Source organism: Rousettus aegyptiacus, unplaced genomic scaffold (genome assembly GCF_014176215.1).
Source record: "Rousettus aegyptiacus isolate mRouAeg1 unplaced genomic scaffold, mRouAeg1.p scaffold_m13_p_6, whole genome shotgun sequence".
Lineage (NCBI taxonomy): Eukaryota > Metazoa > Chordata > Mammalia > Chiroptera > Pteropodidae > Rousettus > Rousettus aegyptiacus.
The window spans coordinates 65359836-65387464 of record NW_023416309.1 but is presented as its reverse complement, the minus strand read 5'-3'; the positions used below and the strand labels follow the sequence as shown (position 1 = coordinate 65387464).

General features: G+C 47.6%; 2 protein-coding genes across 5 annotated transcripts; one reads left to right on the top strand and one right to left on the bottom strand.

Moving 5' to 3' along the window:
- The first annotated feature begins 18520 nt into the window (after window positions 1-18520).
- MFAP4 (microfibril associated protein 4) lies at window positions 18521-21709 on the top strand. The gene is made up of 6 exons (XM_016145171.2): window positions 18521-18604; window positions 18866-18947; window positions 19272-19426; window positions 19909-20005; window positions 20081-20263; window positions 20626-21709. Exons 1-6 carry the CDS (start codon window positions 18599-18601, stop codon window positions 20871-20873), a joined length of 771 nt encoding a protein of 256 aa, XP_016000657.1. The 5' UTR covers window positions 18521-18598; the 3' UTR covers window positions 20874-21709.
- A 115-nt stretch (window positions 21710-21824) lies between these two features.
- Window positions 21825-27589, bottom strand: MAPK7 (mitogen-activated protein kinase 7). 4 transcript variants are annotated; one of them, XM_036223773.1, is made up of 7 exons: window positions 27354-27589; window positions 26291-26527; window positions 25431-25596; window positions 23731-24812; window positions 22954-23621; window positions 22423-22556; window positions 21825-22288 (listed from the first exon to the last, which is right to left on the bottom strand). In XM_036223773.1, exons 1-7 carry the CDS (start codon window positions 27409-27411, stop codon window positions 22135-22137), a joined length of 2499 nt encoding a protein of 832 aa, XP_036079666.1. In that variant the 5' UTR covers window positions 27412-27589; the 3' UTR covers window positions 21825-22134. The 4 variants fall into 4 exon arrangements, with proteins under 4 accessions (XP_036079666.1, XP_016000643.1, XP_016000644.1 ...); XM_016145157.2 differs by lacking the exon at window positions 27354-27589 and adding an exon at window positions 26813-26991 and having other exon boundaries at window positions 26291-26623; XM_016145158.2 differs by lacking the exon at window positions 27354-27589 and adding an exon at window positions 26813-26991.
- Between the last annotated feature and the right edge of the window lie 40 nt (window positions 27590-27629).

The window sequence follows — 27629 nt, the reverse complement described above, 5'->3', positions numbered from 1 at the left end:
CAATGAATGCTTTAAACAACAAAGATTTCATTTGGTCATGAACATCTAAGGTCTAAATGCGAGGCCCTCGGTAATTGGCCTGCGTTAGGCCCTGTGTGAGCCTGCTAGGGCTGCCATAATAAGGTACCACGGGCTGGATGGCTTAAACAACAGACACTAATTTTCTCACAGTTTTGGAAGCTAGAATTTCGAGATCAAGATGCCAGCAGTTTGGGTGTCTTCTGAGGCCTCTCTCCTTGGCTTGTAGACGGCCATTTTCTCACTGTTTTCACATCATCTTCCCTCTGTGTCCCAATCTCTTCTTCTCATAAGGACACCAGTCATTGGATTAGGGCCCATTCACATGACCTCGTTTCACCTTAATTACCTATTTAAAGGCTCTACCTACAAATACAGTCACATTCTGAGATACTGGGGGTTAGGGCTTAGACATATGAATTTTGATGGAACACAGTTCAGTCCATAACAGACCCCAAGTGGCTAACCAGCACATGAATGTGGACAGGATGAGGAGAGGAGCTTAGAGGGGCTGACAGGGGCCAGAAAGGCCCTGGATTCAGGCTAAGAAAACTAGATTTCATCCTCTAAAAACACAAGGAGATTTCAGTATAGCATTTAGACCCTCACCCTGGCAGTTGGTGTGGTAGGTCAGAAGGAGAGGGAAGCTGAGGACCAGCTAGTGGGGAGGGGCAGGAGGCACCTGGAGACTCTAGCCGCCTCTTGTTAACCCGCACAATACCCTGAGATGGGAATTAATAACTCACACACACACACACACACACACACACACACACACACACCCCACCTCGCATTACACAGACATGGAAACCGAGACTGGGAGAGCTTAAATGACTTCCCCAATGCTCACACCAGTTTCTCACTGAAGCTTTAACAGCTAAAACAGTAAGGTCTGTGGTAGCCCAACAGACATTTGCTCAATGTAATGAAAAGAGCAGAGAAGATGAAATTCAAATGTAGGGGGACAGGAAGGTGGGCTGCAGAGGAAGGGTCAAGCAGAATGTACAGATTGGGAAGCACTAATTGATGTGGGGGACAGCAGGAGAGGAAGGAAGAAGTGACAGTGGTAAAGCTGGAAGACCCCACACTTTCTGGAGGTTCACACTGGCTGGTAGGGGGTGCTTGGCTGCTGGCTCCAACCCGCCCTTACACTTCATCTTCCTCCCCAAATCAGAAGATAGACTTAGGTCTAGGCTTCTCCCCTCCTTTATACCACCCTCTTTCTGACTTCCATGCTGCCTACCCTGGGAAGTCAGCCAGGAAGCTGAGAGATGTGGCCAGCTGGCACCTGAAGAGCAAACTCCCCATCATGAATTCTGCCCAGCTGGATGGACCCAGGTCCCCTAGACCCCTTCAAAGTGAGAAACAGTGCCTTACAGCTGGACATAGGCAAACAGCCAGACTAAACAGAGTTGGGGCCCACTGCAGTCCAGACCTCAGCATAGGGACAGCACCAGGCATGGTTCAGATACTGGCAGAGCCCAGCTCCCTGAGCTGAGTCACTCCCCTCACTCAAGCTCAGTTTCTCCAGAATTAAACTGAAAATAACAGTTACTCCTGTGCAAGGTTATTGCAGAGAGCCTGACATGCAGTTGGCACTCAATAAATGTTAGCTGACAATCAGCCTTGAAGGCTGGGGCAAGCCTGCATTACTCACCGCACTACGCCCACATCTCTCCAACCCCCAGCCTTGGGTCTCAGCTTCCCTCTCCAAGGCCTCACTTTTTCTTCTTTGTCAAATAAAAGATTTCTACAGAAGCAGGACCTTAGGGAGTCACATGAAGACAGATACCCAACAGATAAAGTACCAATTTCAGTTAATTTATGACATTGATAATAATGATCACACATATTTTCTGGGCTCCTTAAATATGCTGAGTCCTTTATGCAATAGAATTTTCAAGTCTCTCCAAATTCCTTCAAAGGTGGAAATATCAGCTCCATTTTACAGATAATGAAACTGAGACTAGTCAAGTGATTCATAGCCAAGCTTATCTTGTGCTTAGTCTTCCTCCCTCCCTCCTTGTCTGTCCCTCTGTATCTCTGTCTAGACATACTCACATACTCTCTCTCTCTCTCTCTCTCTCTCTCTCTCTCTCTCTCTCTCTCTCTCTCTCTCACACACACACACACACACACACACACACACACACACACACACACAGTGTTTCTCCTTCCTCTTTCAACTCCCTGGCCAACTGCTTCCACCTCCCAGCCCCATTATCCAGAGCTGGGCAGAGCAAAGTGGCCACAGCAGCCAGGCAGGGCTTGAGCAATCCACAATATAGTATGTTTGTTGATGAAATGAATATGGAGCCACTGTGAAACAAGGTTAGGTGATAGGAAATTAACAACTGACCCCAGAAGTCAGAAAGGAGGATGTTCAAAGGCTGGAGTTTGCTTCTGCTTTCCAACAATGAGTCTGATGGCAGAAAGAGCAGATCCCCCCACCACCTGAATCGGACAGACCGGGCTTCTGGATCCCACGATGTCCTAGTGCCAAAAAAGAAGGAGGGAAGGAGGTAGTCAGCTGAGAGACCTGAGTAGACTCGGGAGCATCCACACAGCCCAGGTCACCCCACCCAACTCACAGGGGCCACTGGGAACGGATGACAGGCCTGAGAATCCCAGGTCACTCTCTCCTTTGCTTCTCGCCAATCCACTCTCCACATGCAGTGAGCCCAGTTTTTAAAGCATGTAAATCAAAATGAGTCCTTTCTAGGACAAGGAAGCCTGCTGGGCCACTGGTATGTTTCAGCTGAGTGTTAGTAACCACATATACATGTCCATGAAGATGAGTCCATTGCACTGTATGGAAGTTATACCTCATTACAATTTTCTTAAGGGACTTCCACCTGCAAGAAAATAAGGTAGATGTGCTTTTTTCTATTCCTGAGAAAAGTAAGACTAAAAATCCTAGACATTATATATATAACAAGGAAAGACTCTAAAAGGTAGAGAGAAGAAGACAGATGGGCTGGGGACCTCCGGAACATCAGGGAGGTGCTTGCCCAGGTGTTCTTTTGTCTCATTGTCCCAGAACAGGGACTGAGCATCAGGCAACCTGGAAGAGCCACTGGGCGCAGACAAAGAAAGCCCCAATAAAAGCCTGCTCTCTCTAGCCAAAGAGCCAGGGAAGGGACAGCCCGGGAAGACAGAAAACTCCTAGACAATAATTACCGTGCTCTAGCCAGACACCACAGAGAAGACACAGCTCCACTTGCACCCACGCCAGCAGAGGCCATGTGAGGATCTCAGATGTACCGCCTCACCCAGGTGGTGGCAGAGAAGGCCAAGTAGGGAGCCCTGACTTTTCTCCCAGTGAGTAACAAGCTCTCTCTCCAACTCCAAAGTGTCAGTGGAGGTCACATGGGGAGCCAAAACTCTGACTCCATCTAGGAGTCACAGGGAGCCTATCTTGGGGTGTTATGTTACCAAGGTAGAATGAGAAACCTGGGCTTCTACCTTCACCTGGCCTACTGAGGTAGCACCCCCATTCCCCTGCCAGAGGAGTGTCAGAGAAAGCCAGCTAAGACAAGTTTAAATAGGATCCAGTGTCACAACATAATTCAAAATGTCCAGGTTTCATTTGAAAATCACTCATCATACTAGGAACCTGGAAGATATCACACTAAATGGGAAAAAAAAAAAAAATCAATTAAAGCCAAAGCTGAAATGACAGAGATGTTAGAACTATCTGACAAAGCTTTCAAAGTGGCTATGTTAAAATGCTTCAACAAGCAATTACAAACATTGTGGAAACAAATAAAAACATAGAGAGCTTCGGCAAAAAAAAAAAAAGCTGCGAAGAAGAACCAGATGAAAAATTTAGAACTGAAAAATATAATAACTGAAATAAAACGCTCGGTGGCTAAGAACAACAGCAGAATGGAGGGGACAGAGAAGACTCAGCAAACTGGAAGACAAAACAACAGAAATTACCCAATCTGACAATAGAAAAAAAAAAAGATTTTTAAAAAATGAATAGAGACTCGGGAAACTGTGGAACTATAACAAAAGGTCTAACATTTTATTGTTGGAGTCCTAGAAGGAGAGAAGAAGGAGGGAAGGGCAGAAAATTTACTCAAAGAAATAACAGCTGAAAACTCCCCAAATTTAATGAGACAAAAACCTACTGATTAAAGATGAGCAAACCCTAAATAGGATAAATCCAAAGAAATTCAAGGCAAGATGCATCATAATTAAACTTTTGAAAATAAAGGTAAAGTATTTAAAGCATTCAGAGAAAAACAACACCTATCTATAGGAGAAAACAATTCAAATGACACCAAATTCTTCTTCAAAACCATGGAGGCCAGAAGAAAGGAGCACAATATTTTTTAGAAAAAAAATCTCCAAGCTCACATGGTTTCCCTGGAGAATTCTATCAAATTTTTAAAGAAGAATTAATGTGAATTCTACATGGTATCACTCAGAAAAATAGAAACAGGAGGAAACACTTCCCAATTTACTTATAAACCTAGTACTGCCTTATACTAAAACCAAGGACAGTTCTAAAAATATAAATGTATGTCTCATGAATAGATGCAAAAATCCCTAACAAAACATCAGTAAATAGAATCCATCAATATAAAAAAAAGAATTACATACCATGACAAAATGGAATTTATTCCAGGGATGAAAGATTGGTTCAATGTTTGAAAATCAATCAATAATATTCATCATATGAACAGATTAAAAAATCACATAATCATATCAGTTGGAACAGAAAAAGTATTTGACAAAATTCAACATCTATTAATGACAAAAACTCTTAGAAGAATAGGCATAGAGGGAAATTTCCTCCACTTGATAAAGAATATCTATAAAAAAAATACCTACAACTAACATTATACATAATAGTGAAAGACTCAATGCTTCCTCCTTAGCTCAAGAACTAGGCAGGGATGTCTGCTCTTACTACTCTTACTCAATATAGTACTAGCAGTTCTAACCAGTGCAATAAGTAAAAACAATAAAAAATAAAAATAAATAAAAGGCCTTCAGGTTGGAAAGGATAAGATAAACCTGTCCCTATTTGCAGATGATATGATCGTCTATGTAGACAATCCCAATCCCAAGGAATCTACAAAAATAAACAAACTAAAAACTAAAAACCTCCTAGAAGAAATAAGTGAGTTCAGTAAGATTGAAGGATACAAGAAACACATACGAAAATCAACTTTATTTCCATATACTAGCAATGAACACATAGATGCTGAAATTAAAAATAATTATTTTACAATATTTGAGTATTTATAATTACTCAAAAAATACTTAGGTTTTTGCAATAAAAAAAATTAAATATCTAAATAAATGAAGAGACATATCATGTTCATGAATTGGAAGATTCAAGATAGTAAAGATGTTATTTAGTGTCCCCAATTCACATGCAGTTATAATGCAATTCCTATCAAAATCCCAGTGAAATATTTTTGTACATACAGACAAGATTATTCTAAAATTTATATGGGAAAGCAAGGGGACTAAAACCATGAAAACAATTTTGAAAAAGAAAAATAAAGTGAGATAAATTAGTTTATCCGGAAATAGATCCATATAAGTACATCCAACTGACTTTTTGGCAAAGGTGTAAAAATAATTCAGTGTAGAAAATACAGCCTTTTCAACAAATGGTGCTGGAGCAATTGAATAGCTATAGGCAAAAATAATAATAGCTTTAACATAAGCCTCGCACATTATATAAAAATTAAAATGGATCGTCAACCTCAATGTAAAATTATAAAACTTTTAGGAAAAAAAAATAGGAAAAGTCTTTGTAGAACTAGGCAAAAAGTCGTTAGACATGACACCAAAAGCACAATCCATAAAAAGGAAAAACTGATAAATTAGACCTAATAAAAATGTAAAATGTTTGCTCTATGAAAGACCAATCCTGAAAAGAAGATGAAAAGACTAGTCACAGAGTGGGAGAAAATATTTGCAGACCACATATCTGACAAAAGACTACTATTTGGAGTACATAAAGATCTCAAAACTTGGATAAAAAAAGCAAACCATTCAATTACAACATGGAAAAAAGACACGAACAGGCATTTCACTGAAAAGAATGCACAGATGACAAATAAGCACATGAAAAGATCAACATTATTACCATGAGGAAAATTCAAATTAAAAGTCCAATGAGATATAATTATACATCTATCATAATAGTTAAAAAAAATAATGATGATATCAAATTGTGGCAAAGACGTGGAGAAACTGGATCACTCACACATTGATGGTATGAATGTAAAATGATACAACCACTCTGAAAAACGCTTTGGCGGTTTCTTAAAAAACTAAATATTCAACTACCCTACAACCCAGCAACTGTACTCCTGAGCATCTATCCCAGAGAAATAAAGAATTATGTTCACACAACAACCTGTACACATATGTTTATAGCAGCTTTATTCATAATAGTCCTAAACTGGAAACAACCCAGATGTCCTTTAATAGGTAGATGATTAAACAAAGTGGTACATGGACAATACAGAATACTACTTAGCAATAAAAAGAAATGAAGCATTGATACACACAATAACTTGGATTAACTCCAGAGAATTTTGTTGAATGAAAAAGCCGATCCCAAAAGGTTATGTGTTATATAATTCCATTTGTACACACTCTTGAAGCAACAAAATTATATGAATGGAGAATGATTGGTGGTTGCTGGGAGATGGGGCTTAAGGAAGTGGTGGGGGAGCAGGGAAGTGGTCATAGCTACAAAAGGGAAACAGGGGGATCCCTGTGGTGATGGAAGTGCTCTGCACCTTGTCTGCTTCTATGCCAGTATCCTGCTTGTAATACTGAACTATTATTTTATAAAACATTACCACTGGGGAAAACCAGGTACAAAATATGTGGGATCTTTCTATATATATATATTTTTTTTGCACAACCGCATGTGAATCTACAAGTATCTCAAAATAAAAAGTCTAACTGAAAAATAAAAATAAATAAAAATTTAAAAGAAGTGTGACCCTTCCTGCTTCAAATTCTCCAATGGCTTTATATTGCCTTTAGGATAATGTGAACTTCTCTCCATGGCCACCAGGGCCCTACATGGCTTGTGTACCACCGCACATTTTCTCCTTGCCCTCACCTCCTCCATACCCCTCGCTCACTCTTCTCCAAGCACACTAGCCTCCTCGCTGCTTCTCAACCACAGCAAGCAGTGCCCATGAGAGGCTCCCTCAGCCTGCAATGCTACTCCCCTCCTCTGGCCCATTCTAACTCATCCTTTAGATCTCTGCTTAGATTTCCCTTCCCCCATGTGGCCTGCCCTGACCCTTTAGTCGGATGGAGTCCCCCCATGCCTCTCTCAGCATGCAGCCCTTCAGAAGCCACACACTGGACTTCATTCACCCTCTGTCACCACTTGTGACAATTCAGGGCCTGCACATAAGGCTAGCTACACTGAGTATGTTGGTAGGACACTAGGACAATTCCCCCAAAAGACCACGCTGTATGTTACCGTGCCCTCTTTACAAGGACCAGATCACCCTCTAAATTATCTGCAGTGGGCAAGCCTGAATTAACAACGGGTTGTCTCTCCTGAGTCACTGCTGGGGGTGTGAACTGGTATAGCCACTGCGGAGAACATGTAGTAGCCTCTTCCAAAGCTAACCACCAGCTGCCTGTGACCCCCACATCCATGCCTGTGCAAACAGCCACAAGGAATGAAGGTGTATGTCCACGAATGTTCACAGAGACCTTATTCATAATAACCCAAACTAAAAACAACCCAAATGCCCACCAAGAGGAAAACAAACAGAGAAATAAATTAAAGCATATTCATGCGATGAAAGACTATCCAGCAGTTATAGCCACTGATGTTTACCAGGTTAGAAATTAAAACTAACATTTAAAAAATTGTATTTATCAATTTGTTTAAAATAACAATAATAAATCCATTATGTATTTACAAACACATAACCATATTTCCCAACACTGGGAAATATGGCACTGGCTTTACACTTCTGCAAATCTTTTTGCTATCAGGCTTAAAATCAATCTCTTGTCTGCTCCTTCATTCAGTCTGTTTAAGTGCCACACATCGCACAGCCTCTGGAAAACTCCACTATACATTCATGAGAAAACTGGAGTGGAAAAGGCAAACAGTATTTTACTATGATTGTGAAAATCATTTTGATCTCTCGGACAACAGGGAAGATCCTCAAAGGATCCCAAATGACACTCTGAGAACCACTGCATAGAATATATTTTTTAAAAGACTATTGTGTTAAGCAAAAGAGACCAGACACCCAAGAATATATACTGAATTATTCAATTTATACAAAGTTCAAAAACAAGAAAAACTAATGCTAAGATGAGAGAAGTCAGAGTAGTGGCTACTTCAGGTAGGGATTGAGGCATATAGACTTGGAGGGACACAAAAGGAACTTTCTAGGGGCTGGAAGTGTTCTATTTCTTGACAAGGGACTGTTACCCATGTAAGAGTTGCTTGAGCTGCACACTTAATGCATCCTGTCCCCTATCTCATACCATTGTTATATCTCAATAAAAGAAAATAATCACATCAGGCTGAACTTGGCTTCAGCTTCATGATATGCCAGGATCTAATTGCCCTTTAGCTTCTAAGGATCAGAAGTCACCTGTGGGAGTCCCAGCCTCCAAGGGCATGATCACTTCCCATAAGTGCCAAGATCACCCTCATCCAGCCAGGGCAGAACTCAGAGGTCACAGGACACTCACCTGGCAATGCCACTGCTGGATTAGGGAAACCCAGTCCCTCGGGGACACACAGTTTGCCTGGATAAGACATATCCTTTTCTCACTCCTTCCTGGCCCCACTCTCTGCTTGGCCCTGGGCAGGGGTGCCTGCCCTATGCTCCCAACAGGTCTGGAGAGTAGAGGATGGCCTTAAAACTGGCTTTGGTTTTTCTTATCCTGGTGAGTCTTCTCTTTGATTCACAACCAACTCTCTTGGCAGGAAGAAAAGAATCTGCTCGTAGTTCTACCTCAGGCAGGAACTAAACACTTAAGATCAATGTAACTATGCATGGGCCTTGGACTTCTTTATAGCCCTTCTCTCCCATGGTTTACAATTACAGTTGCAAAGTCCTTCTTATATGGAGAAGGCTCTGAAGAATCTGCCCCGTCTCCTCTTGAACTCTCCTCCTACTCTCTCATTTTTGTCCCCTCTGCTCCAACCACCCTAGCTGACTCCTTATCCCTCAAATACACTGGCACACTCCCACCTCAGGGCCTTTGTACATACTGCTTCCTTTGCTTGAACTGTTCTTTATTCAAATATCCTTATGGTTCCCTCCTTCACCTCCCTTAGGTCTTTATTCCACAGTTCAGCACACTGTAGACCAAATCAGCCCCAAACTCATTGTTTGTCAAGAAGACTCTACTGGTACACAGCTATACTCATGTGTTTATGAATTGATTGTCTATGGCTGCTTTTGTACCACAGCAGCAGAGTCGAAGAGTTGCAACAGAGACCAAATAGCTTCCAAAGCCTAAAATAATTAGTATCTGGCTCTTTACAGAAAAAGTTTGCTTTGCTGACCCCTGCTTTAATCTCATCTTACATTCTCCCTTGCTAGATAAAATTTTAATCCCTTTCTATCAATTCCACTTGCATATTTTGTTTTCTATTACACTCACCACCCAGAAAGCTATATAAGCGACCTACATGTCTTTTTTTTTGTCTGTCCCCCCACCCAAATATCAGCTCCAAGGTGGCAGTTGATTTCATCTGTTTCGTTCCTTGGTGTATCCCCATTGCCACAAGAGGGGCAGTTTATCAGGGCTCAATAAAATGAATGAGGATATGGATGTGCAGAACTGTTTGTTTCATTTCTTTCTCCCTAAACTTTCAGCATTGTAAGCACCTGGGTGGGGCCTACACGTTTGAGTGCTGTAATCCTGCTGTCATAGTGACTGACACAAAACAGGTGCTCCATAAATAATGCAATATTGAAGGAATAAAGAGATGAATGTGCAGAGGAATGTGTGTGCTTGTGTATGTACTTATACAGAACTAAAAATGAAAGTTTAGTGATGAGAGAACTTGTTGGAAATAGAATTCTGAGCCCATTAGTCCTTTCCATCAGTAGGAATTACATTTGGAACTTGAGAGCAGGATTTTCAAACCTATGTTCTTCGATTCTATTCTTTTTACTAAAAGATCTCCAGGAAGAAGCTCTTGAATGTGTAGGGTACTTTATAGTCACAAAGCAATATACCTTTCCTTCCAGTCTACAGCCTCCCTGTGCTATGAGCCAACCCCTGCACCTGCTCCTTCCCTTTTGACCCTCCCCTCTGCTAGGCCCCTGGAACTCTCCCATCCCCTCCATGGCACTGCTCCTTCCTCCTCCTCTGGGTCCCACAACCAAGGCTTCTTTCTTCAACAGGTGCTGGCATCTGGATGGAGAAATGCTCCCACCCAGCCATCAGCACCTCAAGGTGGCTCCCTGGTACATGCCAAGTGCTTGGGCACAGTCATAGGGCCAACACCTGCCCTCCACAACTGACAGCCAGGCAGGTGTAGGAAACAAGGCAACAGAACCCAGAACCTGGCCAACTAGGTGTCAGGGAGGGGCACTGTGGGGCAGGCATCACAGAAAGTGCCACGTGTACCCACCCAGGTGGGCCTGTGACACGCCCGTCACCCAGCACCCTAAGAAGCCTCCCCAACTTCAGTACATAGGCTGTGGGCTCTTGCTCTCCTTCCTGCCTGGATCTCCCTCTAACCGTCCTCACTGCATGTGGCCCACTCAGCTCCTAGAAATGTCCCCAAGGACCTGATGTTTTCCTGTCCCATGGAGTCAGAAGTCTCTTGGGGCTCTCAGGAATGAGGGAAAAAATGAATTTCAGGTTCTAATCCTGGTCCTGTTGCCTCTCTGAGCCTTGGTTTCTTCATTTATAAAAGGCAGGATGCTGTGCCTACAACAGGAAATTATTTAAAATAAGATGAGATGTGTAAATGACCCAGGGGGTTAAATCTGGTGGATTCATATCTAATACTCACATCCAAGTTCTTCCCAAACCCACTGAAAAGACAGTAAGAAAGTGAAAAAACTTGTAAATGCACTGCCCATTTCTGTGTTTTGTTTGTTGTGTGAAAACAAAATGCTTCTATCTGGTTGTGCCACCATGGTAGGTTTTCTGTTCTGCGGAGCACAACAAACTTCTAATCCATCAGCGACAGCAAGGCACAGCCCCCACATAGGCCCACACTGTTCTCTAACAGGTTTCAGAGCCTCCTCCCAAATCTGAACAAATCAGCAGCATTTGAAAAAAGCTTCAAACACAAGAGAGAGTGACCAAATAATTAATCAAACAGACTAAAGAGAGACAATGTAACAGAAGAAAAAGTCACAGATTATTTCTGTCCTCAAAGAAATAAAAGATATGCATCTATAAAACAAGACAAAATACTGAATGATGTTAGAGATGAGGAATTGACTAAACAATAAGAATATGAACCTGATTTTAAAAATGGGCTAAAGATCTGAACAGACACCTCACCAAAAAAAAATATGCAAATGAAAAATAAGCATATGAAAAGATGCTTCACATCATGTCATTAGAGAATTGCAAATTAAAATAACAAAACTATACACCTACTAGAATTGTCCACTGATGGTCATTGGCGCCAATTCAATGCCGACAAGAATCCCCAATTTGGGGTACAGTGGAGAGGGAAACTTTATTCAGTGCAAACAGCTCAACTGTGATACAGAACAGCTGTGGAACACTGTTCTCTAACAGGTTTCAGAGCCTCCTCCCAAATCTGAACAAATCAGCAGCTCAGTTATGAAGCAGCATAGCTGTGAGGCAGCCCTGAGGCCAGGACCCTCTCTTGCTAAACAGCTCTGCTCTGCTCAGCTCTGCGCTGGTCTGCTCCACCTGCTCTGGCCAGGCCAGCTCTACTCTGCCCTGTGCCAGACTGCTCTACTCTGCTCTGGTGAGACATCTTCAGTATTTTATCTTTAGTATCTTCAGCTCCAGCCAGGAAAACAGTCTTCTTTCGTCAGTGGAAAGAGACAGTGCTCTCTGAGCCAGAGGGTAGCTGACTTAGACAGACAGAAGTCTCCATCCCTGGTCTCTGACTGGTCTATCCTCATGCAAATAAGGACTCCAAATCCTCACAGTTTCATTGGTCCAAAAGGTACTGCCTGATTGGTCAGAATGGAGCCGCTCTGATTGATCGATGAAGGTACTGATGGGGAAATAGCTGCACAGCTCCAACTGGATGGGGAAAGCCTCAGTCCTATTGGTAAAATACTATTCCAGGAACTCCTTTATAAAAGCTGGCTCAGATGGCAGAAACACAGTGCAGGAGCCAGGCAATTTAGTGCAGGCTTCTCCCTGAAGCGTGGTTTGTGTGAGAAATCCCTGTGTAGAAATGGCTGGTAGGCTCTGTTTTTTGTTTGTTTTAAATTTGAACCCAGTTAGCTACCAGGAGCCCTTCTCAGTGGGTATCTTCTTTCTCAGTGTCTACAAAATGGTGAAAACCTGGAACACTGACAATGCCAAATGTTGGCGAGGGTACGGAGCAAGAGGAACCCTCATTCATTGCTGGTGGGGATGCAATACGGCATAGCTACTTGGGAAGACAGTTTGGCAGTTCCTTAACAAAACTAAACGTACTCTTTCCATACAATTCAGCAATCACACTCCCAAATATAGCAGCTTTATTCATGATTGCCAAAACCTGGAAGCAACCAAGGTGTCCTTCAGTAGGTGAGCAGATAAACAGTGGTACATCCAGTCAATAGAATATTATTCAGTGCTAAAAGGAAATGAGCTATCAAGCCATGAAAAGACATGGAGAAAATTTAAATGCATATTTACGTGAAAGCAGCCAATCTGAAAAAGGTTACATACTATACGATTCCAACTATATGATACTTTGGAAAAGGTATAACGATGTAGGTTCATTAATTATAATAAATGTACCACTCTGGTGGGGGATGTTGATAGTGGGGTATGGTGTGCATGTGTAGGGGCAGGGGAAATCTGTGTAAGGGAACTCTCTGTACTTTCTCCTCAGTTTTGCTGCAAACCTAAAAGTACTCTAAAAAATAAAATCTATTTGTTTAAAGGAGCAACTGTTCACCTGTACACTTACAGTGGGTAGGTTTTACAACATGGAAATTATACCCCCAATAAAGCCTTAAAACAAAGAGGAACTGAAAAATACAAATAACATTATATAGCCAACTTTTTTACTTCAATAGGAGTGCTGAACATTAAGTGTGTGCTCCAGAATTTAGATTTGAAAACACAAAGATGGAAAATGTCAGAGAAAAGATAAGAACATATAAAGGCTTGATTTAGGAGGTCCAAAATCTAACTAATAAAATTATCAGAAAGAACACACAGAAAATTGAGGTAATAGAGAAGAGGTAATCGAGAAGAATTTTCTCAGAATGAGGACATAAGCCTCCAGTGTGAAAGAGCCATCAAGTGCCACACAATGAAATAGCAAAGGCCCACCCCAAGGACTCCTCAAACGCCAGGAGAGGGACTTCTGTTTTTCTATAAGGGCTTTTCAGTATTCTTTCCCTGCCCTCCGCCCCCACCCAACTATGTGCATGCATTCATTTGATTACTTAAAAAACAAAAAACAAAACACTTTCATCTGTATGTTTTCTCCCCATTACACAGTATCCACAGATCTCGCACATTAAAAAGCACATAGGTGACATAAATTCTAGAAGGTTAATGGGACAGAAGGTCATATCTCAAAATACCCTAAACTCAAAGGCCCTCAGGGTCAACTTTAAATGTCCTAGCCTGGCATCGAATACCTTCCCCATTGCCAACCTGCTTCCTTTCTTGGCCACACTCTGAGCTCTGTTATCTGAACTATCCCTGAAATACAAAAAAAAAGTGGAGATACCAAATCCCTCCTTATTTCCCTCTTTACAAAGAAGTAAAGTGTGGGGAGGGATGGGCTTCCCACTATGAAAGACCCCGTGTTGAACCTTGGACCTCATGAAGCCACTGCCTCTCCTCACCATGGCCCCTCCCACCCCACCCACAATCTCTTTCCTTTTCACAGCACTTATTATCATTTTTTTTTCTTTTTTTCTCCCTCTCTAGCTCCAGGAGGGCTGTCTGGTTACTACTGCCAATATAGGGATTAAAGACTGCCTGACGCATCCTAGTAGGTGCTTGTTATGGGCAGAAATTGTCCCCCACAAGTCACATGTTGAAGCCCTAACCCCCTGCACCTCAGAATATGACTCTGTTTGGAGACAAGGCCTTTAAAGAGGTGAGGTTATTAAAATGAGGCCACTAGAGTGGGCCCTAATCCAATCTGACCTGAAGTTCTAGTGTCCGCTAGGCTCCAAGGCACACCATATCCTTGCCCTGCCCATCCTGTGGTAGCCCTGGTGTTCATGCCTATCTGTCTTCCCAATAGTTCCTCCCATACTGTTATAGTAGCAGCCTCTGGAGAGGAGTCTCGCCTGGGTTTCGGGAGTTCAGCCATAGTCTCTCCTTCTCTCCAAACAACCCCATCTCCCTTGGAGCCCTTTCACTGGCCTGAGGTGGGAGACACACTCTCTCCCATCCATGAGTGCTCTCCGCTCCTAGGAGTTCCCTCCCAAAACTCCCCTGCTCTGCCTTCTTAGGCTCAGGCTGAAGGTGGGGAGATAATAAGAATAGTCATCAGAAGTCTTGTCCTTAGCTATTGTCCCAGACATTCCACGGGCTACTGGGCTTTTAGAACAAAGACCTTCTGTTAATCGGGGTCCTGGCAGGAAACAAGGGCAGATTCAGTTGTTTTGTTTTTAAGAGAATTTAATGAAGGGTGTGGACATTAAAGAACCCAGCATGGGTGTTGAGGCACCCTGGGACTAGCAATGAAGGGAAGGAGTCCTTACCATCTCAGGCTCCAGGAGTAAGGGGAAGAAATGGGGTTATCAGGGCCAGTGAAGGGGGTTATGTCAGGAGCTATAAGAGAGAGGGGACACAGCCATTGCCAAAACTGTAGTCCTAGGCAGGACAGGAGCCAGGAAGAAATATCCCAACCTATTATATTCTCCCATCTCCTGCCAGAGCCTGACATTTGTCAAATCCAGCCAGGAGCCAGAAACCATGGGAACCCAGTGATGCCCTGGGCACAAAGCAGGATGGAGAAAGGCAGAGTGGAGCGGGAAATACCCAGGCAGTGGGCAAGTGATCCAAAGAAGGCCAATGGAATGGAGTGCTCCCAACTCCTGGAATCTGGCTCTTAACCAGACAAACCCACAGCCCTATGCAGTGAACGGCATCATTCTGACAGACTGTCCCCACTATAAGACCACTACTGAAGGCCTGTTTCCCAGAGCCCAGGAGCAGCTTCAGCTCCTACCCACCCCTAGTCAAGCTATTTTTCCAGTCTCCCAGCAACTCTGCGGCCTTGAGTCTCCTGACAAAGTCAGTCAGAGTTGGTAAACATCTTTACCCATATGAGCTGGGGTCTTTTTCAAACAGATAACGGGCAGAGCAAATCACTTGCCAGGAGGGCTGAGAACCAAGCTCAGGGCATTGTAGCCCAAGATGGAGCCAATATCACTCAGCACTGCTCTTGCAAAGTCACCACCAACCAGCCAGAGACCCTAGACCTCAGACACCTCTGGAGTTACTACCATTCCAAAAACGGATTTTATATGCTCTTGCTTCTCAAGTTGACATCTCCCAAAACAAAGCTCAGAGTAGTGTGTTTGACTAAACCCAGGTCACGTGCCTTCAACAAAACTGCAAGGAAGCACAGGAAAGCAAGCACCCCACATTCCAATTAGAGGGAACTCCCAAACATGGGAAGAAGTTTCCCATGCTGGGCAGCCAACAATGTCCACTAACAAATACATGTACCTTTTTCAATGTTGGAGTATTTCCTTCAGACAGTACCTCCAAAAAGGATTACTGACTCTTTTGACTCCTGGTATGTATTGCCAAATTTTTTCCCTAAAGAGTTAAACTCCCTCATGATCACATCCAATAAACAGAGTGCCTGCTTTGCCACAACCACATACATTAAGTTTTGGGTTTTTTTAAAGCCAATAGGCAAAATATGATTGATACCTTATAGCATATTTTTTGGGGGGGAGGGGTTCCTATGTTCATTATTTGTATTCTGCAAAGTCTTTGATACTTGACTTAGGATACATTTCATTATTTGTTTTGACGGCTGATTTTTCATTATTTTCCTTTTTGTAGCCTGTGCTAAAATTAGCTGGCATTTGCTAAAAGGAGAGATGTATTTGGATTAGATTCAGCTGTGTGTTACAGGAAAAACAACAGGCTTAAACTGGATAGACGTTTCTTTCTCTTCTACATAAAAGAGGCCTAGAGGGTAGTCCAGAGCTGGCCTTGGACCCATTCCATGAGGTTGTGAGGGACCCAGCTCCTTGATCAACCCTCCACCATCCCAATGAGGGCCTCAACCTAAGGTGGCAGCTGGAGCTCCAGCCATCATGCCCAACAACAGGACAGATAACAGGGAGAAGAGGGAGTAGCTCCTACCTTTACATCTGTTTGCATTTTGTTGGCCAAAATTCAGACATGTGGTCTCACAATCAGTCCTGCTAAAAATCAGGATCTTATTACTCAGGACTAAAGGAAGAATGGCTATTGAGAGTTAGACAACTCTCTCTTCCAGAGATAAGAATAAAAATTGTGTTAAAGACAATCCATTCATGTAAGAACAATCATTATGATGAAGATAGTATTTGGCAAATAGTTACCAATTGTGGGCAATGTGTTGAAAAGATTATGTAATCCTTACCTCGCACCTTTGGAGGAGGTTCTATTAATATCTTCATTTTCACTGAGGAAACTGAGGCACAGAGAGACTATATAATTTGTTCGAAGTTACCCAGCCAACCAGTGGCACAACCTGGAATTTAACGCAGGCAGCCTGGCTCTAGAGCCCCCAGGAGACAACTATGAAGAGGCAACTCCTCTCAGCAACTACAGAACCAACCCAAGGAGGCCAGTTGGACTTGTCTAAGGGGCTTATTGACTCAGGAGTAAGGAGAGGAGACCTGAGCCAGAGCTGCTTTCTTACTTTGTGCCTCTGAATATTTCATTTTTTCACTCATTCATCAAAAGTTCTTTCATAACACGCATTACATTTGCAATAAACTATCTAATGCCTATTTGCCATTCCTTGGGGGCAGATATTGTATCCCCAGCAGCCAGCACAATGTAGGTGCTCAAAAAGTATTTATCTGTGAATAAGGGCACATGCCATGCCTGCTCTGTGCCAGGTTCTGTTATGGGTGCTGAGAGTGCAAGAATGAGACACAGACGTGCCCACTGGCATTCATGGCCAGGCAGAGAAGACCAACAGGTGGGTCCCACAGAGAACAGAGCAGGCAAAGGCAGGGGCAGAAGTCTGGTGCAGACAAATTGTACTCATAAATGAGTCACAAGCAATAAGGGATAAGGTCCTTAAGGTACACCAGACTTAAAATTCCTCTCAAGTCCAAAGTGAGAAATTAAGCTTCATCCCTGAAGCAATACGGAATCACCAGAGGCTTTAAGCAAGGGTGACAGAGCACCTATCTAGAAAGAGTATTCTCACAGCCTGTGCAGAGGATGAGAGGAGGTGGGGAATCAGAAGCAGGGAGATCTGTGAAGAGGCTGGAGGAGCACCGTGGTGATAGGGCTACAAGGAGGCCAGGACCTGAGTGAAGAAATAGATGGGCTTCAGGGGTGGTTGGGAGGTGGGCAGGTTGCCACGACAGCTCATTGTGGGCAAGAAGGTAAGAGGTGGGCTTTTGAGGCTGGGGTGATGGGACAGTGGTTGAGAGGGGCACAGAGGGGAGTCTGAGGTTAGATGGGGGCTGAAGTGAGAGGTTTCAAAGGAAGGTGGGGTGGGGAGGTAAAGAAAAACAAAAAGAGGCCCTATGCTTGCCAGACAGATCCCCAGGGGAGTCTGGGAGGGGAAAGAAGAGGGCCTGAGGAGACCAGAGCAAGGGGGCGGCTGGAGAGGGGCCCTGGCGTGAGCTAGGGCAGACAGCAGTTGGACGCCTGCAGGCTGTGCTCATGGCTCAGAAATGTCCCAGTCCTGCCAGGAGCCTGCCTGGCCCCTGCTGCCTCTTCACTCCCCGCTCCCCAACCCCAGGCCGGCCCTGACATCAGAAGCTCTGAAGCAGCACTCCCCACCCCCAGAATGGACCTCCCCTCCCCAGAACTCAGGCATGCTCACACCCTCCCCACGATCCCTATGATGACAGATAGACCAAGGAAGGAGGGGGAGAAAATAAACACTTCTGGGGAGGGGCATCAGGAAACAAGGGATAGGCTGCCAGTGCCAGGGGGCCCACAAGTCCGGGGGGGTGGATGGCAGAGGGGATCCAGGGAGCAGTCTGAGCCAGCAGGAGTTAATGTCTGCAGTACTTTGCCCCTGACAGGCCTAATGAGATACAGGTGGTGCCCTGGCCCCAGCAGATGCTGGTTCAGTGCCTGGGACGGGGAGAGGGGGTTCTGCAACTCTAGGGGGCGGGGCTCAGGCGGCTGGCTGGGGCCCAGCACATAACTCTGGGCGGCTGCAGTCTGGGGCAGCAGACACCCAGCCGCTCTGAGCTGAACTGGCAGCATGAAGGTACTGGACCTGGGGCGGGGGACGCGTGGCATTGGGGGATTGAGCCCATTCTGTTAAAAGGACCCTGAAACTGAGAGGGGTTTATGGAGGTACAGGGGTTTCTCGTGATCCAGTTGAAACTTTTAGGCTATGAGGGTGCTAAGGTTGTCCCAGAGTGAGGTTTCTTGGGAGGGGTAAGAGGGCAAGCAAAGGGTTTCCTGTAGGGGGGACTCTGGTGCTGGAGGGAGGCCCTGTGATGGGACCCTGTTTTTCTGTCACCAGGCCCTCCTGGCCCTGCCGCTGCTGCTGCTGCTTCTCTCCATTCCCCGTTGCACCACCCAGGTTTCCGGGATCCGGGGAGATGGTAAGCAGCACATGTTTGCAAATGTGGCCTGACTAACAGGCTGGGTAAGGAGAAGCTGTTCTGAGCCATCATTTTTGGGAGTCAGGCCTCAAGGCTGAGGCCCAGATCTGCAGGACTGTCTCCTGCTCTGTAAGATGAGGCAGGTGAACAAGTTGATCTTCAGACATCCCCCTCTCGAAGAAAGGAGGGATACTTGAAGATCATCTTGTTCACCTGATAGAGCACCCTACCCCAAGGGACAGAGACAAACTGTGGGGTGCCAAGGTGTGTGCAGTATGTCTTAGTCCCCTTCCTTCTCCTCACCCTTCTTCCTCCATCCTCCAGCTCTGGAGAAGTCTTGCCTTCAGCAGCCCCTGGACTGTGACGACATCTACACCCAGGGCTACCAGGCAGACGGCGTGTACCTCATCTACCCCTTGGGCCCCAGCGTGCCTGTGCCTGTCTTCTGTGACATGACCACTGAGGGCGGGAAGTGGACGGTGAGTGGGAGGAGAGGAAAAGAGGCCCAGTTCTAGCACCAACTGTGATCAAGCTTCACCTCTGAGAGCTTAAGTTTCTTCATCTTTAAAATGAGGATAACAATACCCACAGCTAGTTTGTGAGCTGCTGCCAGCACTGAATTCTAGGTGCTTAAAGCAGGATAGTGAATATAATTCTCACAATAATCCTGGGAGGAAGGTACCTTTCACAGACAAGGAGCTGAAATAAACCCAAGAGGTGAAGTAACTCGCCAAAGGTCACACAGCCAGCACAGGACTTCCACCCAGGCGTTTGAACTCTAGGATGCCCTCTTAACCTCTTCCCAGGACTTGGCAGTTGCTGAGAGATGCCAGTGTGCACCTTGGTTTAGGCCCCAAGCTCAGTCCTTTAACAAACTGCCTCAGCATCACAGGGTCCATGCCTAGGTGAGGACCTTTCCCACTGGAGCCTTGATAATCCAGGCCCATTTTCTCTGCTTCAGGTTTTCCAGAAGAGATTCAATGGCTCAGTGAGTTTCTTCCGAGGCTGGAACGACTACAAGCTAGGCTTTGGCCGCGCAGATGGGGAATACTGGCTGGGTAAGGTGGGGCCCAGATGGGCTGCGGGCTGCCCCAGGGCCAGATCCTTGCTGACTAGCTGTCCCTCCTCCCCAGGGCTGCAGAACTTGCATCTCCTGACGCTGAAGCAGAAGTACGAGCTGCGAGTGGACTTGGAGGACTTTGAGAACAACACAGCCTACGCCAGATACGTCGACTTCTCCATCTCACCCAACGCGGTCAGTGCTGAGGAGGATGGCTACACCCTCTACGTGGCAGGCTTTGAGGACGGCGGGGCAGGTATCACCCTCCCGCCAGCCTAAGGAGGAGCTGTGGGGGAAAAGGCAGAGCTGGCGCTGCCGGTTGGCCTCTGACCCCCTTCAGGCCCTTCCCCTTCCTGGCCTAGAAGGGCCACAGCTGGCTTCCAACCAGCTTGGGCCTCAGCTGCATCCACTCCACTCTAGGCAGCCCTGTGAGGAGCAGCTGTTTCTCTTCACTGCAAGAGCACAGCTACCCAACATCTGGCTCAGGGAGGGTGCCCCATCCCACCAGGCTGACACGTGATGTCTCTCACAGCATCACTCATTACTGCTGTCACCTCCCTCCCTGCCAGCTAGGGGCTCAGCTCCCAGCCTCAGCAACCCCATCCCTCTTTCCACCAGGCGACTCCCTATCTTACCACAGCGGCCAGAAGTTCTCTACATTTGACCGGGACCAGGACCTCTTTGTGCAGAACTGTGCAGCACTCTCCTCAGGAGCCTTCTGGTTCCGCAGCTGCCACTTTGCCAATCTCAATGGCTTCTACCTGGGTGGCTCCCACCTCTCCTATGCCAATGGCATAAACTGGGCCCAGTGGAAGGGCTTCTACTACTCCCTCAAGCGCACTGAGATGAAAATCCGCCGAACCTGAGGGGCTGGCCCCATCAGGCCCCAACACTCCCCTGGCTGCTTTGGGTTTCCATGAGTGCTTCCTCTGCTGTAGCCACCCCCACCTTTGTCAGTTCTGTTGCTCTTAGCACCTACTTCTCACAGGGGGCCTTATGGCTCTAGCCTCAGCTGATCCTATAATACCCTGGGCCAAGCCTCCACTGCTCACCACCTGAGGCCATAGTGCCAGCAGCCTCCCAGGCCTCCTCTGAAAGGCACAGCCAACCTGGATCTGGCTGGGCTCCACACAACTCTTAGCTGCCTCCACCCTATTCCAAAGGCTGAGAGTCAGGAGCTGCTCTCCCAGGCTGCAAGCTTTTGTGTTCTACCTTAGCCAGCTTCCTTACTATGGGATCCTTCATCTGGGGCCACCCTAGTGTGCTACTCTGAGCTGGTACAGTCTGACCAACACCCACAGAGTATGCCAGACCACCTGCATGTCGCCACCACTGCCACACCCCAGCAACCTCCCTAGCTGTTCTTAGAATCTCTCTCATCCTTCGCCTCCCTCCCACAAGCTTATTCTCTAGCGGTGAGCACCATGGACACACCCTCCCAGCCCTGCCTCACTATCATATCCAGCTTCTCCCACCTGCCTGTCCCAGGCCCCCAAAGCTCAATGCCAAAACTGTATTTTACCACAGCTACGGCTCGCCCCTTGAGAACAGCCACAATCAAGGTAGGCATAAACATAAGGTCCTCCCACCCATGCTAGGGTTGAGGTCTGACCATGTGAAGGGGCAGAGGACAACTTCTGTGGGGCTGGAAGCAGGTGGGGAGTGGGGGTCTCAATAAACCTCAGGACCTGAATGAACTGGCTTTGGCTATTGTGCATGCAAATGCGTTTGCTTGGCCCCCAAAAGTAGGCACCTGGCTCCTTATTGTTCCCCTATTGACAGTACCCTGCCCTCCACTCCAAAGACACCTGGAAACCTTATATTTCATTAGCCTCATTTTGATGGCAAAAAGATTGACTAATAATAAAATTATATAATAATAATAATAATGACAATAAAAATAAAATACTGAAAAGGGTTGCTTAGGGAGTAGAGGTTTCCCAATCCTGCCACAGCTCGGTGGTGGCTCAGGTGGCTACTTAAGGCTGCAGGGTTGGTCTGAGATGAACCTGCAGAATAATTCAAGGTGAGCTTCCTCTGCTGGGCCCAAGGCACAAGCCCTTGAGAATGCTCTTGTGGGCCTTGGAGCTGAGTCTGCCCCTAGCAGCAAGGCACGGACTGTGGGCCTCAAGACTCCTGGAGTTCAGGCAGGTCAGCCAGCAGCATCGGGGAATCCATCTGGATCTCACGCTGCAGGGACTCAATGTCAGCAGAGTTCATGCCATGGCCCTCGAGCCAGTCAGCAAGAAGGGAAGCTGAGAGCGAGGCCGAGTCTGCCTGGCTGCAGGGGAAAGGGGAACAGGAAGAGCTGTTAGCCTAGGCTGGCTCCTCACCCATCCCACAGGTAGCTCCTCCTGTACCGGGAACTACTACTACCCACAATCCCACTCCAGAAGTTGGGTACAGCCATCTTACCCATCCTGTGGCCCGTCAGCCACGCCCATATCAAAAGACTGGTTTAAGAATTCCTCCAGGTCAAAGCCAACACCATAGCCAGCCCCACTGCCCTTTGGAGTGCCTGAGAACACGGGGGGCAAGGGGTCCTCCACCTGCAAGAGATAATGACAGGTTATAATGCAAGCACCACCAAAAGCAGAGTGAGGTCTGCAGGACAACCCCTTGTCCTGATGCTACTAGTGATCATGCCTGGATATCCATGGTTGACAATGCCAGCCTCGACAATCAGTGAGGGCTAGAGGCCCATCTCCAGGCCAGGCATGTCCCAGGAAGCATTATATTTGTCTCCCAACAACTGCTCAACATTATGCTCCTTCTACAAGGAAATAAGTTCAGAGATAAAGCCCTATCTGCTGCTGTTTTCATGAAACAAGGACACATCAAAGCCTCCTTCATCTCCCTGTCCCCACCAAACAGCAAGGACTCCCCAAACCCATTTTCCCTGGGCCCAGATCCAGGTGTCCTCACAGCCTGGGCCTCTTCTCTCACCTGAGACTTGGACAGCTGCTGGGTCACCAGGTTGACATCAGGTGACTCTGAGGTGGAGGACTGAGGAGCCATCCTGGGGTCTGGAGGGGGTGGGTCAGATGGGAAGTAAGGCAGAACCCCCAGGGTGCTGGGGCCAGGCAGCCCAGGGGTTGGCACAAGCGACTGGGGGGCCAGGAGGCTGGAAGAGGTGGCGGTCTGGAGTGTAGCAGGGCCAGGAATGGGCCCAGATGGGCCAGCAGGGTGGGAAGCAGGGCCAGGGGGTGGACAGGCAGGCTGTGGACCAGGAGTAGAGCCTATAGGTTGCAGTGGGGGTCCAGTGGGCTGGGCTTTAGGGCCAGCAGGAGGACTGGTGGGCTGGGCTAGATTGGGTGTTGGCACTGGGGCATGGGCTGGTGCCAGGGTCGGGGCTGGGGGCCGGGCCATGCGAGTCCAGCGCTCTAGCAGGCTGCGATCATTGTCACTGAGCACCAGCCCAGCCAGGGGATCAGTTGAGGGGATCCCAGAGGCCCCTGCCCCCCGTTCCTTGCGCTCCCGTTCCTGTCGCCGCTTCTCCCGCTCCTTGGCTCGTTCCTGTCGCCGCCGCCGCTTTTCCTCCCGCTCCCGCTGGCGCTCCTGAGCTGTCACTGGCTTCCGAGGCTCAGGTGCTTCCAAGGGGGCACTGGGGCCATCTGCAGGGAAGTTAGACAAGGGGAAGGTAAGAGCCTGTGGCCCTGTTCAAGCCCAAAGTCCCCCTTGTGCCACCCCATTCCCAACTCAGTGGCTGCCTCCACAAGGCACCTCTAAGCCGGCTTCGCAAGGACTTGAGCAGGGCAGCTTTGAGGGCTGCCTTGGTGTTGTCTGAGATGGCACCCTCCCTCTTTGGAGGAGTTGGTTCACTGGCTGGAGGGGGAGGTGGCTGCAGAGTCAGATCAATAGTGTCAGGTGCAGGGCCAGGGCATGGCAGTGGGGCTGGGGGAGGTGACTCCATGGCACAATCCCCACTGGGAGCCCAGGGACTCGGCATTTCAATGTCAGGACAGCTAGGCTCACTAGCCACAGGCTGTAGGGAAGGCTGGAAGCGTATTTGTTGACGGATGCCCTCACGCCGTGCATGGAAGTCCTCAATCTCGGCCACAATAGCCTCTTTAATCCGTTCCCGGGTAAGGGCTTCACGGTCAAAGGCAAAGTCAAAGGGTGGGGCACAGTCAGGCTCATCATCAGGGTCATGGTACTTGGCCAAGAAGGGGTGGCGAAGGGCAGCAGCTGCTGAGATGCGGGCACTGGGCTCAAAACGCAGCATTCTCCCTAGCAGTGAGAGGGCCTGGCGGTCAGCGCCTGGGTACACTGTCTCCCAGGGCACAGGCTGGCGTGGTGGCAGACTCTGGATATACGCCCGCACCCTTTCAGCCCCTACAGCTTGAATCACAGCCGGCGATGGGGTACCTAGCACCATCATGATCAGCTGCAGCTGGTGCACATAGTTTTTGCCTGGGAAGAGCTGGCGCCTGGCCAGCATCTCACCAAAGATGCAGCCCACAGACCACAGGTCAATAGCCTGTGTGTACTCATGAAGTGAGAGCATGAGCTCAGGGGCACGGTACCAGCGAGTGGCCACATATTCAGTCATGAAGTACTGGTGCTCAGCAGGCGAGGTACACAGGCCACGGGCCATGCCAAAGTCACCAATCTTGAGCTCACAGTTCTCATTCACCAACAGGTTAGAGGGCTTGAGGTCGCGGTGGATGACCTGAGCTGAATGCATATACTTGAGGCCCCGCAGCAGTTGGTACAGGAAATAGCGCACATGCTCCAGCGTGAGTGGCTGTGAGGAGTGGATGATCTGGTGCAGGTCACTCTCCATCAGGTCCAGGACCACATAGCTAGAAGACATAGGGGAGAGAGACATGGGCTGTCTTGCCTACACTCCAGCCCCAACCTTACCACGTCCTCCTGGCTCCAGATAGGAAATGGCCTTACCCTTCGACTATGTAAAGACCAATGGCATGGTATTAAGATTCTAAACTGTCTACAACTTTTCCACGAACTTAAATCATTTTTCTCTCCAGATCTATTTCCTCATCAGAGAAAAATGAGGTTGGACTAAATAAGAGCTGGCCAATAGGTTTAGTTTTGAGGCTGTCTCCATTGTTTGGTAGTGGCTGTTTCAAAGACTGTAATGAAAATTGTGATGGCTTGCCTATTTTCTGTAGAAAACTGTTCTGTGATTGATTAGTGATGTCTGCTCTGGTAATAGCAGGGTGCAGTTATAGAATAAGTGTCCTATATACTGAGTCTATAAAATTTTAACATCTGTACTTTTCTTAAGGAATCACAGTTGTACCTGGCAAAACCCTAAGGGAGCACTGGTCCTGTAACAATAAAATTTTTCCCAGCCTGCCTTTCATTATGTTCAGCTGTCTTTCCACAACTTCAGCAATATGGTCCCAGCCTTCCAAAAAGGTCCCAACTCTGCCTCCTCTCCCATCCCTGCTCCTTACACAGATTTGAACTCGCTATAGGGCACAGTGGGCCTCAGGATGTCCTTGATGGCGATGATGTTGTCATGCTTGAAGTGCTTAAGGATCTTCAGTTCCCTGAGGGTCCGCTTGGCATTGGTCACCACGTCGAAAGCATTAGGGATCTTCTTAATGGCCACCTGCTGGCCTGGGGAGCAAAGAAAAGGCAGATACTACAAGGTACCTTGGGATAGCTGCAAAGTGGCAAAAGGCCCCATGCAACACCTCCCATCTATGATGTCAATAGCTACCAGATACTGAATAACAACAGCTACTACTATATACTGAGTACCTACTACATGCCAAGCCCTGTGCTAAGCACTTTACATACACTATCATATTTTCCCTTCGCATCTGTCCCCTAGGATAGGTACTGATAGCTCAAAGTTAGAGATGAGGGATTCTTGTCTCAAGAACTTACTGGGGGTTGCATAGCTACTTAGTGGTAGATTCTAGACTCCAATGCCTATTCATTTTACCTCTCTACATTCTCTTTCCATCTCAGACCTCAACCATCCTACCACTAATCCCTTTCATCAGTCTCTGACTCTAGAACACATTTCTCTTTCAGAAACCATGGACAGGATCTCCAATCTGGTCCAATTGGGACATTTTTCTAAGGAGGAAGTAGGCAGATGTGCTGGCAAAACCACCATGCCAGAGTTTCTGAGAACTGCCCAACACGGAGCCTGGCTCCCAGATAGCACGTAACTAATATTTGTTGACTTGGACCATAAAGTGTGACCCAGCTTTCCTTCCTGGATGTTTGAGATGGGACAGCTTTCTCACTCTCAGGGAACCGGTTTCCACATCTATGAGAGGAGCACAATAGGGAAGCTCACCAGTGAGTCGGCGGCGCGCAGAGGAAACCACCCCGTAAGCCCCGTTGCCTATGGTCTCGATGATCTCATACTCGTCCCCCACGTCAAAGGTCACATCGAAGGAGCGGGCTTTAAGAAGGGCCAGATTCTTGGCCGCTACAGAGGCATTGGTGTTGGCGGGTTCCGCCTTCACGGGCTCGGGGGGCTCTCCAGTGCCGTCCTCGCCGTCTTCCTCTTTCAGGGGCTCGGCCATGACCTCTATATGGTAACACTGGTGAGGTGGAGCCCGCCCCGGGCCTCAGTTTCCCCTCTGTGAGGCTGGGGAGCAGGACCAGGGAAGAATTTCCAAGTCCCCTAAGCAGACGGGAGCCCGGTAAGGGGAAAAAGACAGCGGCTGGCACACAGTAGACGTCTCTCGCCCGGGACTCGGAGCCCAAAGCTCAGGTCCGAGTGCAACGCAGGGTCGGAGGTGGGGGAGGTGCCGCGAGGCGAGGTCCAGGAAGGGAGGGGCGGGGCACTTCGTTTTCCTCGGTCTACACTCACCGAATCGCGCCTCACCCCGAAGCCTCCTTGGGGCTCTCCAGGGTCCCCAGGGTTCCCTGGCCTCCCGTCCCCAGTGGAGGGGGAATCCCAGAGTCGCTCGCTCACTTGTTTAAGGCCGCCGCCACCACCTCAGCGTCGCGCTCAGCGCCACCAGTCACCCTGCCCCGCCTCCCAAGACCACGCTCCCTCCAGCCTCTAGCCAATCGCTGCGCGATTTCTGAGGAGGTTCCCGCCCTTCTGATTGCTTTGCCCAATCCGAGCACAGCTGCATAGGAAGCCACGCCTCTGCCCCCGCGCGCGCGCCGCTGTCCAGCTCGCGGGCGGGAGCCGCCCAAAGTCGGCTCGGCGCTTCGCAGGGGTGCGCTCGGAGCCGGGCGCCGTCTTCCTACGCATGCGCGCTGGCATCCCCAGGCGACGCGCGAATGGAAGGCAACGCCCGGTTGCGTGCCCGTGCGCATCCCAATCGACTGACTTGCTCTCGTCTAGCCAGTTGCAGCTAGTCTTGGGAGCTCGGAGGAGCTGACATGCATGGGACTCTTACTTTTAGGCCCCTCTTCCCATATCAGTTCCCATCGCTTGGTGGAATAGCGCCCCGCCATTTTCCTGTTCGGTCCCGGGAGTTGGGTTCTGGGAATGCATCGTCCCAGGTAGAGGGTGCTCGGTCACATCTACCCACAGAGTCGCCGGTCCTCCGGGATTCTAGAGCGTCAATCTTGAAGCCGCCACTAACTTCCGGTGGCTGGTCCTCTCCGCACAACTTCCGGCGTCTTTGGACCTCCGCTTACTATTTCCTGATTTCCGCGGCGCCGTCCTTCTA